A 14,306-nucleotide genomic window follows, 5' to 3' on the forward strand; every position below is an offset into this window, starting at 1 on the left:
TGAGGTTTCACACAGGGGTAGCCTTTTTAAGACATAAATCTGTTCGTACCCTCTGTTGCTTAAAATTTTTCCCACTGTCTCCATGATAAAATCCAAGCCATCTGCACGGTGTCCCTGGTCTTTGTGAACAGGCCACACAGCCTTGGCTTGACAGCTACCCCTTCTGAGAACAGACCGAGATCTTTCTGGTTGAGGACACCCCAGCCCCGCTCCCCTGGACTGACCCCTGCTCATGCCTTGGGTCACCCATCCCCGTGAAGGACCCTCACAGCCAGGACGCAGCTGCATGACGCCCCCTCCCACGGAGCCTCACCGCCTCATTTTCCTTTTCCTCCCGACGCCTACAGTCTCACGAGACTGCAACTGAGCCGCCGGCCGTCTCATATCTGCACTGTCTGTCTTCATTCATCGGAGGCCCCGCGAGGCCAGGGGAAGAATCCGGCAGCTTCCGCAGTGACTCCGCAGAGCCTGGCACCGTGACCGCACGCGGCCCCTGCTCAGTCAATACTGCCCGACGGCCTGGTCAGGGAGAAAGAGGAAGAAATGGCCTTGACAGAGGCTCAGGGGAGGGAAGTGACTTATGCAAGGAACAAACGTTCAAGGAAAAGCAGAGTCAGAATAGAAACAGAAATTGGGCTGCTCCTCTCCCAGTGTCCTCTACCCTCATGTTCCGGGGCAGGTGTCTCCCTCTGGGTTTCAGTGTCACGTGAGCTGGAGGCAGACATGGGGGCTCTGCTGACACTCACCTCAGGGTGGAAGGTCCAGAGCTAGGTGCCTCCTGGGGCCCATCCTTCAGGGAGGGGCACTTCCCTTCCGGTGGCCGCCGATGAGGAACCTAAGACATGTCACATGATGCCAGGGCCCCGTACGCCCCATTTGTCTCCCTGACTTGCCAGTGAATCTCACACGTCGTCTGCACACTGGAGACCATGGGAGGAGGCCCCAGGACCCCGACCCTCACGGCCCTCCTCTGCCTGGGTGAGCTGCAGGGAAGAGGAGGGGTGGGGGCCCCTCCCCTCCCGGGTCCTGGTCCCGAGGGACCCCAGGACTCAGGAGGCTCACGGGAACAGAGCTGCTTGGGGGAGGAGAGGTGGCTCCGACCAGGCCTGGAGCCTCGGCGTGTGGGTTGAAGGATGATCTCACGGGGACTCCCTTCCAGGGCTGTGTGGGGGCCCCTGGGACCAGGTCCGGGCAGGTGAGTCCTCCCCCTGACCTCCTGCTTCAGCACAATGACCCCTGGGCCGCTGGGGACACACAGTGGGTCTGCAACGATGGTGACCAGTCTGGGAGGGGCCTTGGAGTGACAGCTGGGGGAAGTGCGGGGAGAAGGGCACCCCCTGACACCACACGTCTGAACCCTTTTCAGAGGCCCTCCCCAGACCCTCCCTCTGGGCTGACCCGGGCCCCATGGTCAGCAAGGGCAGCCCTGTGACCCTCTGGTGTCAGGGGTCTCTGCGGGCTGATGCCTACGGTCTGTATAAAGAGAGGGGCTCTGAGCCCTGGCTTACGAGGATCCCACAGGCCTCCAGCAACAAGACCGGGTTCCTCATTCCATCCACGAGCTCACACCATGCAGGGCTATACGAGTGTGCCTACAGCGCTGGGCGCATCCTGTCTGAGCGCAGCGAGCCCCTCGTCCTGGTGGTGACGGGTAAGGAGGACCCCGGTCCCTTCCCCACTGCGGGCTCCCCCTCAGAGGCTAAAGGGAACAGAGTGGGGCTTTAGGGGGCTGCACCCCTCCCAGCCCGCACCTGGGGAAGGTGGGGTGTTGCTCCCCTTTAACTCACATCCTCCTTCTCCCTCAGGAGTGTTCAGTGCACCGTCCCTCACAGCCCAGCCAAGCCCGGTGGTGGCCTCAGGGGGGAAGGTGTCCCTCATGTGTACCTCACAGTCCACATCCGGCCCTTTCCACCTGCTGAAGGAGGGAGGGGCTGAGCCCCCCCGACGCATGGCATCGCAATGGATGTTCTATGCTGGGAGGTCGTGGACCCAGGCCGTCTTCCCTGTGGGCCCCGTGAGCGCCCCCCACGGGGGTAACTACAGATGCTACGCTTCCTCCGGCTCCTACCCCAATGTGTGGTCACACCCCAGTGACCCTGTGCACATCCAGGTCACAGGTGCGGTTTCCCTCACTAGGCTTCAATTCCTTCCTGGGCCCCAAATAACTGATCTAAATCTAAATGGGGGTCAGTGATCCAGATTTACTGTGTTTGCGGACAGAACCACAAACAGGAGGCTTAGAGGGGGACACGTGAGGACTCTCCCTGCAGCCCCAGTGGAGGGGGGGATGGGTGTCCCCTGGCTGCCAATGGCCCTTCTCCCCAGGCCTGTACAGGTCGCCCTCCCTCCGGGCCCAGCCAGCCTCCCTGCTGCTGCCTGGGGACAACCTGACCCTCCAGTGTCGCTCGGAGCCCGGCTTTGACAGATTCGCTCTGACCAAGGACGAGGGGCCCGCACCCCCTCAGCGTCTCAAAGGGCAGCGCAGCCCCGACTTCCCCCTGGGCCCTGTGACCCGCACCCACGGGGGCCGGTACAGGTGCTACAGCGGACACAGCATCTCCCATGCATGGTCGGCCCCGAGCGACCCCCTGGACGTCCTGATCGCGGGTGAGGAGCCCTGCCCTGTCCCCTGTCCTGACTGTCTGCTCAGGGTCAGACTGGGGTCACCGTGGCGGTGATGGGGCCCAGGAGAGGGTCCTGGAGCAGAGGCTCAGGGGCTGAGGTCTAGGGGAGGGAGCGAGCGTGAGGGAGGGAGGGGCATGGAGAGAGAAGACACTCACCCAGAGTGGCTGAGGGGTCACCGACAGCGTCCCTGGGGAAGGACAGTATCTCAGCTCAGGGCCAAGGGCATGGGGGGTGGGGGGTGACCCTCTGCACAGCACCGCCCTCCTCTCCCCAGGAGCAGACAGCAAACCCTCCCTGTCGGCCCGGCCGCCGCCCCCGGTGCCCTGGGGAGCGAACGTGACCCTGCTGTGTCGATCTGAGACCAAGGCTGACACCTTCCACCTGCAGAGGGAGGGCTCCCTGGACCCTCCCCTGCAGCTTCGTCTGCAGGGCACGGCTGCCCCCTCGGAGGCCACCTTCACCATCAGTCCTGTGACCTCGGGCCACAGTGGGACCTACAGGTGCTACAGCTCCCACAGCGCCTCCCCCTTCCTGCTCTCACAGCCCAGTGACCCCCTGGAGCTCCTGGTCCCAGGTGAGGAGCCTCTACCCCACCCATGTCCCCATGGTCAGGTCAGGACCCTGTCCCCCGGGGGACTTTGGTTTGGATCAGGAGTGAGCGGGTGAGAGAGGGAGGGTCAGCCTGTGGGACTCTCACCTCCCCGAGGGATGGAAAAGCCAGAGCCACCCCTCTCCTGCCTCAGCCTCATCCTCATCCCTGAGGCCCAGACAGCAGCCAGGTGCCCAGGGACAAGGGAGAGGCCTCGGGCAGAGCCCAGGCAGGAAGGGCCAGAGGGCGCCCATCCCCACCCCCTCCTTCTGCAGCGCCCAGGGCTCACCCAGAGACCAGGACCAGCGTGGTGACTAGCAGAGACCTTGCTCCCAGACAGAACACGATCACCCGCCCTGGCTTGCCTGTCTCCCAGGGGCGCTGGGGCCGGGCAGAGAAGGTGGGGGGATCATGGGGCCCCCAGGGCCGTGAGGCTGACAGGGGACAGGTGGGGCGGTCATGGCAGGGAGAGGTGCTGCGGTCCCTCCCAGGGGACGGGCAGCCAGGCTGAAGCGGGGAGAAGGCAGCCCCCACTCCTCACCCCCTTCCTGAATTTCCAGGAGGCTCTGAGGATCAGCCTCTCCCCTCCCCCATGGAGTCAGGCCCCCGGAGTCTCTGCGGAGAGCTGGTGGGTGTGTCCACGGGGACAGGGCCTGGGTCCCTGGAAGTTCAGGCTCCTCTGGAGGCTCTGACTTGGACTCGCCCTCCCCTCTCTGTGCCTCAGTGTCTCCAAGTGTCAACGGAGAGACTCCTGGCCCACAGCTTAGATTCCTTTCAGCTCTGGCTCTAAACTCCTGGGAGGGGATCCTCACAGGGAGGCCCCTAGGATGTGATCTTATGAGGTCTGTCCCCTCTACAGCAGCAATGGTGACACTGTACAGGGACAGGGAAGACATGGGTTTGGGACACTCGGGTCCTTTCCTCAGCTCAGGTGCTCAGCTGAGAGGAGGGAACCAGGGCTGGAGTCAGACCTGGGTCAGGTCCCGGCTCTGCGGCTCCCGCTGTGGGGCCCACGGTCCCTTCTCTTCTCTGAGTGTTGGGTTCATGTCTGTCTTCCCTAGTCCCCTCCTGCTCACAGGCCTGCGGTGACAGTAGGTGACATGAGGGGCCTCATAAGCCAAGGAAGGTAGAGGCCCAGCCCAGCCCAAACTTCTCAAGGGGCAATAAGGGTTCACCCCACAGCCTTGCCCCTCCCGTGTCCCTGCTGGGCTGGGGGGCAGGGAATAGGGCAGGACCCTCCGCTCCGGATGGGACAGGACAGGCCCCTGCAGAGGAGGAGCCCAGAGCTCGGAGCTGGTGTCCCCAGGGGGCAGCATGGGGACAGCACAGGGAACCCACGTCTGGGGTCCGGTCCCTGCCCTGCCCCGGCCAGGCTGGGGGCCCCGGGGCACGCGGCTCACCTCTCTGAGCCCCCGGGGACTGGGCGGTGGGTCAGCGATCCCTGGTGCAGGGGGGCTGTGAGGTTAGAGGAGATGAACCACAGACCCCAGCACGTGCCTCGCACACAGTAGGGGCTCATGAAAGGGCATCTTGGCTCATTCATGACATCACTGTAGCCCAAGGTCTGCAATGGTCCCTGAACATCCTGATCGGGGTCTCGGTGGCCCTCACCCTGCTGCTTGCCCTCTTCCTCTTCCTCTTCCTCCGACACTGGCGTCGGAGCAAAGGCAGGATGTCAGGTGAGTAGGGAACAGGGTGACCTGGGCCGCAGAGAATGTGGGGCTTAGAAGCCAGCGAGAGCTAAACCAAACAGTCGTGAAGGTGAACCAAGAAAACCTGCAGCGCTCCCCAATGGGGAAAAACCTGAAAAGATTAAATAAGAATACACGTAAGTATTTTTGAGTCTTCTTTGGCTTTTTCAAACGCATGAAATGTTTGAAAACATATGCAAGTTTTTCCTTCATCCAGCATTGCGTTCTATGTGGAGGTGGGTGGAAATTATGATCAGTTGTTAAGTCCTCTGCAGGTCTTAGCGCAGCCCCAAGGGAAGGGCCCTGGGGCAGTGCTGCAGGCTGACCCCACCTTCCTGCAGCGGCTGCGGCATCAGAATACGAGGACAGAGGCCTGCAGAAGAGGTGAGCCCTCTCCCAAAGACCCGAGCCCCACGCGTCCAGGCCCCAGACGTCCAGGCCCCTCCCATCCCCTAACGCTGTCTCCTCCCCCAGCTCCAGCCCCGCTGCTGGCATCCAGGAAGAGAACTTGTGTAAGTGGACAAGGATGAGGGCTGTCCTGCGGGGAGGACACAGGCCCGGGGGACTGGGCGGACTGCGGAGACCGGGAGTGGCTGGAAACGACACGGCAGGAGGCTGGTCCTGTGCGATCTTCACTCCATCACTGACCCTGTCTGGCCCTCTGCTGGGTGAGATCTCAGGGAATCTGGGCAAAAGATCAGACTGCCTTGCTCTGCCCCCAACAGATGCTACTGTGAGAGACACACAGCCTGAGGAGGACAGACAGCTGGACAGTCAGGTGAGCGCCGCCTGGTCCCGAGCAGGGTGCCCGCACCCCCTTGTCCATACACCAAATTCCGTGGGCACACCCCCCCCCCGCCACTCACCTCGGGGCAGCCTCTCGCTTCTGGAAGAACCTGCCCTGAGCTGCCGCCACACTAAGCTCCCCTGCCCTCCTCGCTCTCCTCCGCTGTCCGCTTCGAGCGGAAGGCTCAGGTGGAGACGGCAGGGCTGAAGGTAGGGCCGCGCGGTCTGAGCCTGGCACAAGGGGCTGAAATCCAAGCCCTGGGCCCGCAGAGGCACTTCTGAACCCCACACAACGGGTCCCACAGGCCCACGGGCCCTCTCTGTGCTCGTTCTCCCGCATCGGGCCCAGGAACCACGCAGGGCGATGACGCGCTCCCGCTGCCCCAGCCGCCACGGCGGCTCCCCCGGCCGGTGGACAGCACTGCCTGGAGGGCTGCGGCGGGGCCTGCCCCCCACCCCGCCGCATTATGCCCTGTGCCCAATTCCTATCTCCCCGGCACCACTGACACGGCCGGCCGAAATTTCAACCCCGCATCCCTCCTCCCCAGACCCCCAAAGATCCGACGACTGACAGGGACAGAGAACAAAGGTAGAACCAGGAAGACCAGCGCCCTCGCTGTCACCGGCAGTGATGGCCAAGGCCCGCAGGACTGTCCTTTCCTCCCCGGCCTGAGGCATCGCCCACCCCAGCCACGTGTCTCTGCTCTCCCCCACCACAGGCTGCGGCATCTGAAGACCCCCAGGAGGTGACCTACGCCCAGCTGACCCACCTGACCCTCAGACGGGAGACAAGTGCAGCCCCGTCAGAGGAGCCCCCGGCTGAGCCCAGTGTGTACGCTGCTCTGGCCGTCCACTAGCCCAGGAAGGGCCCAGACCCCACACTCCAGGGCAGGGGCCTGCAGGGGCCCCAGAAGGCACAGGAGCTGCCCCCAAGGACACTCAGCAGTGGCCCCGGCCAACCTGGAGACCCGAAATGGAACCCCAGCAGCTCCTGGAATCTCCTGGAAGTCAACTGCTTCCAGAACTCCATCGTCACACAGCTGATCGACGTCCCCATCAAAGGGACACCGCTGCCTGCAAGGGTTCCATGGAACTGCCTCAAGGCCTGAATTACATAAGTGGCAACCATGGGCTGAGCTGGCCCGCAACCCAGCCCATGAGCCACAGCTGTCACTGTGAGGCTGGGCACTTGCCTGACCTCAGCCCCAAAATCTGCAGACAAAAAGGGACCAACTGCAGGGTGCAAGGCAGCTGCTGCCACCGAGGGATTGCTCAATCCCATACTTCTCATTTCCAGATACCCAGCCCCTTCCTCCCCTGCCTGATGCAGCTTCTCAGCAAGGAAAAGGAAGCCTGCTCCCTACTGACCATGAGCATCTTCCTTCTCCAAAGGCGGGGGAAGGCGTGCCATTCATTGACCACTAATCCATTCCCAGCCTCACATTGTAACACAGAAATGAAAATCTGCCCATCAACCCCCCCATAACAAGCTGTGAAATGAGCCTGTAGATCTTATCAAATGCCACCAGCGTTCCTGACCAAGGTGCCTCAGTTGGGCATCGTCCCATAAAGCAACTGTCAGCAGTTTGATTCCTGGACAGGGCCCAGGCCTCGGTTGAGGGTTCCATCCTGGTCAAGGTAACGTGTGTCTCTCCCTCTTCCTCCCTCCCTTGTTGAAACTCACTAGCAGCTGATGGTGGACGGGATCGGCCCTTCGTTCCCAGCACCTCCCTGCCCCCACGTCTGACTTCTCTCACCATGGACGGGGCGAAGGGCTGGAGATGGGGCTGACGCTGCCTTCCCTTGCTACTTCCTCTGCCTGGAGATGACTGTTCAGCTGTCAGACCTTTTCTCCATTATTTTTTTGGTTTGTTCAGAATGTTTATCTTTTAAACTGAAATTAAAAATGATGTTTGCCAATTCTGTTAAATCTGGTTTTGACTCAAAGAACCTTCCTCGTAATACCCTTGGTCACCCTGCTCTGATGTTAGTGGTGTGCGAATGTTCTGTTCACTAGCACAGTCCGCACCCTAGGACGAGGACCCCCCCCTTACAGGCAGCCACGGCACCTTACCGTGACGGCTTCCGCAGCCTAAAATTGGAGAGACACAGATCGGCACAGCCCCTGACCAAGGATGACACAGATCGTGAAGCTTCCCCAATTTTTTGATGACTAGTAACAAAACCTGATCGCTTTGTACAGTAAGTGGATGTTGGAGTATGTTGTACACCAGAAACATTAGAAGGAAAAAAAAAAAAGCCCGTAAGGATCTGACCAAACCAGCCTAACCAGGGCCATTCTGTGCAGGAAAAACCACTGACAGGTGAGTGGACTAGCCCAGCCTGAGTTGCTTCCTGCTACACAGACTGTGAGTGTGTGTTCAGAGTTAGAAGAATAAGAGATGCCCAAAAGACCAGTTCCAAAGTGTTGATCTGTTTTATTATCTGACCAGAAAACTAGACACTCCACCAGCCCAGGGGGGATGAGGAGGCTTAATCCTCCTCCTCGTCATCACCGGCTCCTGCCCCGCCCTGGCCCTTCTTGGCGTTCTTCCTCTTCACTCGGCCTGGGCGGCCACCGCCGTACGGAGACCGAAGGGAGAAGTCGATATGCTTCTGGGAGTCCAGGCGGACAATGAAGGATGGGATGTTCACCACCTGCTTGCGGACCCTGGAGGGGGGATGGCAGGTCAAGGAGTGAGTAGGACCCCACCCTGGGCAGGACACCACTCTCCTCTCGCTTGCACCTCGCAGCTGACAAGGGCCAGCGCTACAGCTGCACTCATACAGCAACGCTGGCAGGGCCTCCTGGTCCCACAGCCGCTGGCGTCTATGTAGTCCCTCCATCTAACCCGTACAGCACTTTGTGAGACAAGCTCCTCTCACTTGACAGAGGGGAGGGACAGTCACAAGTAACCACACAAGACCACAAAGCAAATGAGATGAGGTGGCAGCTTATAAAATCCAAGTTCTGACGTTCAAACGCTCTGAACCGTGCCAGACACTGAGCTTTGTTATCCTGCACGTTCCCGTCCTGGATGCAGCAGCCCACGGCCAGGTCCTGAGGCTCCTGCCCATGGGTCACGACAGGCCTGGGAGAGGGCTGAGGCATCCATTCCACATGCAAACATCCTGCCCCGTGCCACACTACTTTCCCCTGAATAATGCCCAATTTACAGAAAGGGCAGCCAGTACCCAGATAGAGACCCACCAGCCTGCCTGCTCTCTTACTGCTCCAGCCGCCGCCCTGAGATGCGGCGCCCAATATCTGCACCGCAGCGGAGCCTGGAGTGTGGCCCATCTGCCAAGCTAACACCCAACAGGATCAGCGTCTGGAATGACTTCACAAGTGGGCCCCGTACAGAGCTGAGCCCACCCAAGTCAGCTGAGGCCCAATGACTTCTCTCTCAGTTGCGGGACACCAGAGCTGTTACCTGTCCAGCTGCCTGCATGCCTGGCGGAGGCCTTCGCAAGGTGTACGGCTTAAGCCGCAGTGACCCTTGTGCTGGGCTATGGGGGGGGCGGGGTGAGGTGGCCCCCAGCCTCCCACAAGCTGTTTGTAGGGGTCACTCTGTACCCTCAAGGTGAGCTCTCACACCTTTGTCACCTCCAATGGCTGCACAGGAGACAGGGACAGCAGGCTTAATAAGAGCAACCTTCAGGAGAGAGGGGGTTGGTGCGCAGGCCTCAGGGAGCCCACAGAGGTAGTACCTGATGTGCCGCTGGCGGATCAGCACACGAGCATGGTGGATGGACTTGGCCAGGCCCAGCTTGAAGACCTGGGTCTGCAGGCGTCTCTCCAAGAAATCCTCAATCTTCAGGCCCAGGATGTAATCCAGCTTCATCTTCCCCTCGTCCAGCACCCCAATGCGCACAAGGCGCCGCAGCAAGGCATTGCCTAGGGAAGAGGACACAGGGATGGAGCATGAGCCAGGGTTCAAGTCCTCCACCTCAACAGCTCCACATCACACTGGTCCTGCTGGTGGAACATCGGTGGGAAGCAGGAACTAATTCTGACAAAGGACTCAATGTACCGGCCATCATGTGACTTGTGATTCTCCACAAAACCCTAAGGCAGGTTCCTACGGGACAGCTATCTCACTAGGGAGAGCAGGAGACCGCACACACCTGTGCTCTCATCTGGAAAAGGAGAGCCTTCCTCAGAGTTGTCAAGAGGAAAAACTGAGACGATCCCTGTAAAAGGACTTAGTATTCACCTGCAAGACTAAGGGCTGCTGTCATTAAACTATGGCTTCCACAAAGCATGGGTGTAAGCGCGAACCTTCGAGAGTTAAGAAAGCCCTACCAGTTTCCCCACACAGGCTTACAGCTAATCAGCACACTGACACTGGAAGGATCGTCTCACTTTTTAAGAAGCGGTTCTCACTATCTTTCACTACAGCAAAACACACAGACCCACATTTACTGAGTACTTCCTCGCCCCCAGGGAAAGCCTGAAGGAAAAAGCTGGCTGACTTCATGGGCACCGCAGTGCCTGAGGAGCCCGTCACTACAGCGGCAATGCCGGCACTGACGTGCATTAGTTCCTGATCTGTGTGTGCGGATGGAAGTTTACACTGGTCAGTGCCTGAATGAAACGCCAGCCAAATGCTTGCTCCTGATTAAGCGTTAATGTCTTTTTAACAGATTGAAAGTCAGGGAAGCTTCTTGCCCAGTCACGCACCTTAGTGGGAAGGCTGCATCTGAAACAAGGTGGGGCTATTCCAGTGAGGAGCACCTCCTGCAGTGAGGTCCCAGGCTCCTCCTCCCTTGTACTGTGGTAAGTGGCTCATTTACTAGAAAGTGAAGATGCTGCCTTCCCCTTGCAACTTCCATTTCTGCCTTGGAAAACCACAAGTCTTGGACACCTGTCGATCATCTCTTTGCCATACGACTGTCATCTAACCGCAGACTTGAGTAAGTTTCATCATGACTAGCTCCAGCTTCAGAGAATCCTGAGATAAGAACCATCTGTGTCCTGCTCCCTACAACCTCTGGGATTAAGTCCCACCCAGTATCAGCATCTACGGGGATCCTGGAACTTTCATGAGACGGTCAAAGGGGTTTATGAACTAGTAAGAATAAAAAGCTCTAACATCCATGAACCTGAGGCAGATTTCAGTGTGATAAATTTGTGACGGTTAAACAAGCTCCAGCCTTTATAACCTCTAATGTAGGTGACCATTCTCATGGTTAATAGTGACTACTCAGGTCTAAAAGCTCTTCCTTAGCCACAGATTGGGAGAAAAATCGTACTAGTTACCCTGACTGAAAATTAAGACAAAAGTCTTGTACACAAGGCAGGCAGGCCTGATTCTCAACCCCATCTGCTTCTCACCATAAATCAAGGTCCCCTGACCTCAGGCTAAAAGCAGTATCAAGATGACAGCTGGAGCTCTGTTGGTTAGAGCGTCCTCTGATACGCCAAGGCTGCAGGTTTGGTCCCTGGGTCAACAACCAGTAAGTGCACAAATAAATGGACCAAGAAACTGATGTTTCTTTCTCTCTCCCCCTTCGTCTAAAATCGGTAATTTTCAAAAAATTAAAAAAAAAAAATTTTTTTTTTAACTTAAAAACATTACAGCTGTCGAGGAGCCAAAGGAACCAAAGACAAGTTGCAGATGCTTGAAGTAAATTGCATGGTATGCAACTTTTATCCTAACAAAAGCTGTTACAAAAAACATCCAACTTACAGAACCACCTACAGGCCGACTTCAGTCTATTTCACTCTGTACACACATCTCTTCAACACCCAGGATACAGGGTAAGATAAACTCCCCAACTTAGGCATCCCATTTGTTCATTTCTTTACTTTTGGTGGCTTTTCTTAAACTTCCTCTAAAATCATCTCCTTCCATCCCCGAAATGAGTTCCCCCTGGAGTCTGTCTCCAGTCTTACTAGGATAGGGGGCCTCTCTCATCATTTGTTCATCAGTAAGAGAAACATGAGTTGCGCCCTCCCCCCAAACACGCCTGCCATGCAGGCTAAGTAATGTATATGAAGAGCTTAGAAAAAGGCACTTAAGTCTTTATGAAGTATCAACTATTTTAATATTATTGCCACCTTACAATCTGAGAAGAACTATCAAAATTTGAGTGCAGTCACATCAATTTTCCATTAACTTCCCATCTCAAAGTAGAAATTTAAAAGCTTAATCAAGAGTATAAATGTTCGTCCCTGTGACGTTTACAGGCCTCTTGTTCAGGCGTTTGCTAAATGGTACCTAATGTCTCGACCACCTTATTAAAGCTGGCAAACGTACACAGCCAAGTTTCCACCCTGCAGTCACCAGCAAACATTTCAGGAATTTCACTGTCTATCCCCACCACAACCATTGTTACATTACATACAGCTAGACCCAGGCACCCAAGCTTAGTTGGCATTATTAGTCAAGAGTCAGTACTTGCATAATACAAAGTTCACACATTAGGAAGAGTGAAAGGATTTGAATCCAGACCCACTTTTCCTACCCCACAATTCCCATCTAATGCGAAGTTAAAATGCTGGCACCTCTTGTTCAATTTAACACCTGTGATCACTGGTCTATCAGGCCTAGAGGTACAGCAGCCCTGCACCTCATCACTTTCCTGTGGGCTCCCATACACACCTTCAAACAGACGCCGTGGGTCTTTCTCGTCCAATGTCAGCAGCTCCCGAGCAGCCTTACGGATCTTGGCCAGGGTAAACTTGACCCTCCAGACCTCGCGTTTGTTCCGGAGCCCATACTCTCCTACAAAAAAAGGGCGGGGGAGAGTTGACAGAAGTCGACGGGGGAACAGGCGGTCGGACGGACACGTGCAAAGTGCTTCGGGATACAGAAAATCTTCTGAAACCACTCGTAATTCTGCGCTTGGGATAGTGGGAGGGGAACACACCGAGCACGTGGCCGAACTCACCCACGTGCTAGCTTTCCCCAGACCCCGAAAGGCGAAACCCTGCCTTGGCAACTCACCGATCAGCTTCAGTTCTTGGTCAAGGCGGGATTTCTCGAAGGGTCTCCGCGGCGTCACATATGTTTTGCGACAAACCCAGCTCCGGGCAACCGGCATGTCGGCTCCGCTCGCCCGTCTGCGCCTGCGCAGGAGGAAAAGCTGAGCGTGAGGAACGCGGGCCGCGCCTGCGCAGTCCCACAACTACGCTAGAATCCCGGATCGCGCAGGATTTCGCGAGAACCCTCTCTAAAGCTTCCACAACCGAAATCACCCCACAAACGTGTAGCCGTTCTGTCCAACCACCCTCATCTCACCCCTAACCTGTTCACTGTCCTTATCAAAAACCTGGAAAGCCCGCACGACCTCGCAGCTCTACCCCAGGCTAGAAATCGAGACAGAACTCTCACCTACGCGCAGCTCCGAAAAACTGATAAAGAGAAGCACACGCGCGCCGGCCGCGCACTTATAGCAACGCCACCGCCCGTTACGTCACTACGCAGGACGCACACCTGCACCAATCAGAGGAGACATTGATGAGCGGAAAAGCTGTGCAGGCAAGAGACTGGGCCAGAGCGGCGTTTGCTAAGCCGGGCCGTCCTACCTACTCTGGGCGTGTAGGGAGTGGGAGCACGAACGACCAGAGAAGTAGAACCCTCCTTCGCCCCCTCCGTGGCGACTTAAGTCCAGCACCTAGTCCAGGAGACGTTACCTCCAACATTATTTCTCTAGACTTCAGCCGGCTCCCCCTCTGTGAAAAGACCCCCAGAAGTCTGGAGCTTTGCGATCTCATAGCTCTTCCAGAAGCTGCTCGGGGGAGTAGTGAAGTCGTCGTTTTTCCTGTCGGAATAACCTCACCCCCAAAGCGTAGCCAGAAGCCAGCCTGCCCTCCTGAACCCCGGCTACAAATCTGTGGAGTGAATGCAGAAAGCGAGGGTTCACGGAATCGCAGTTGTGTGACTTGCCTGAAGAGACACGGCTCAGCTTGACATTCTGACAGGATTCCGCTTTTGCCTGCCTTGCTTCTTGCAGACAAGGGGGAAAAAAGATCTGGGTAGAAATCCGGGCATTCCTGGAATGTTTATCACCTAGTGTCTGTGGCTGTCTCTAGTCAAGAGTACCCTCATCTCACCCCCAACCTGTTCCAGTCGCCCTCCCTCAGCGTGGACCTCGTTAGTTCATTTATTGAGCGGCACAAAGAACTGTTCCACCCGGTGACATATAGCAGTGAATAAAACAGTTCATCTACTCACGGAGCTTAGAATCTTAGGGGAACAGAAAAAATAAGTTGAAGGAAGTCACTTCAGATTGGGGCGCCATGAAGAAAATAAGTTACCGATAATGACTGAGGGAAGGCATTTCACATAGGATGGTCCGGAGCGTACTCTTTAAATACGTGACTTTAAAAAAAAAAAAAAAACTTGAACCTCAAGGGTAAAAAGGCTTTATGCCTCTTTATCAAGAACAGAAGTTTATATTCTGAGGTCCGTTCCCAGAACAGAGAGAACGTGAAACCTCTTGCTATATGTTCCGCTCCTCCTTGGTGCTATTTTCCACCTGGAGGAATTTACAGTTTTTGATCTTCTTTGTCAACATCTTACTTTCAGATAGCTCCTAGAGTTATTCCTTCAGTCCTTTCCTCTCTGGAGGAATCCCGTTCACACCAAGGGCTTTACTTATTAGTG

At 56.9% G+C, this 14,306-nt stretch overlaps 2 protein-coding genes across 2 annotated transcripts; one reads left to right on the top strand and one right to left on the bottom strand.

Annotated features, from left to right (window-relative positions):
• The first annotated feature begins 928 nt into the window (after positions 1-928).
• Positions 929-7,654, top strand: LOC129082618 (leukocyte immunoglobulin-like receptor subfamily B member 3). Its single transcript, XM_054588348.1, has 12 exons — positions 929-978; positions 1,160-1,195; positions 1,367-1,651; positions 1,806-2,117; positions 2,326-2,607; positions 2,900-3,199; positions 3,775-3,816; positions 4,777-4,893; positions 5,247-5,289; positions 5,380-5,417; positions 5,631-5,683; positions 6,411-7,654. The coding sequence occupies exons 1-12, from the start codon at positions 930-932 to the stop codon at positions 6,546-6,548; spliced, it is 1,695 nt and encodes a 564-aa protein (XP_054444323.1). The 5' UTR covers position 929; the 3' UTR covers positions 6,549-7,654.
• Positions 7,655-8,109: 455 nt separating this feature from the next.
• RPS9 (ribosomal protein S9) lies at positions 8,110-13,118 on the bottom strand. The gene is made up of 5 exons (XM_054588220.1): positions 13,032-13,118; positions 12,645-12,766; positions 12,300-12,422; positions 9,403-9,589; positions 8,110-8,362 (listed from the first exon to the last, which is right to left on the bottom strand). The coding sequence occupies exons 2-5, from the start codon at positions 12,739-12,741 to the stop codon at positions 8,185-8,187; spliced, it is 585 nt and encodes a 194-aa protein (XP_054444195.1). The 5' UTR covers positions 12,742-12,766; positions 13,032-13,118; the 3' UTR covers positions 8,110-8,184.
• Positions 13,119-14,306: the final 1,188 nt, after the last annotated feature.

The sequence above is a fragment of the Pteronotus mesoamericanus genome, unplaced genomic scaffold (genome assembly GCF_021234165.1).
Source record: "Pteronotus mesoamericanus isolate MK-2021 breed Mesoamerican mustached bat unplaced genomic scaffold, CSHL_Meso_final scaffold_128, whole genome shotgun sequence".
Classification (NCBI taxonomy): Eukaryota; Metazoa; Chordata; class Mammalia; order Chiroptera; family Mormoopidae; genus Pteronotus; species Pteronotus mesoamericanus.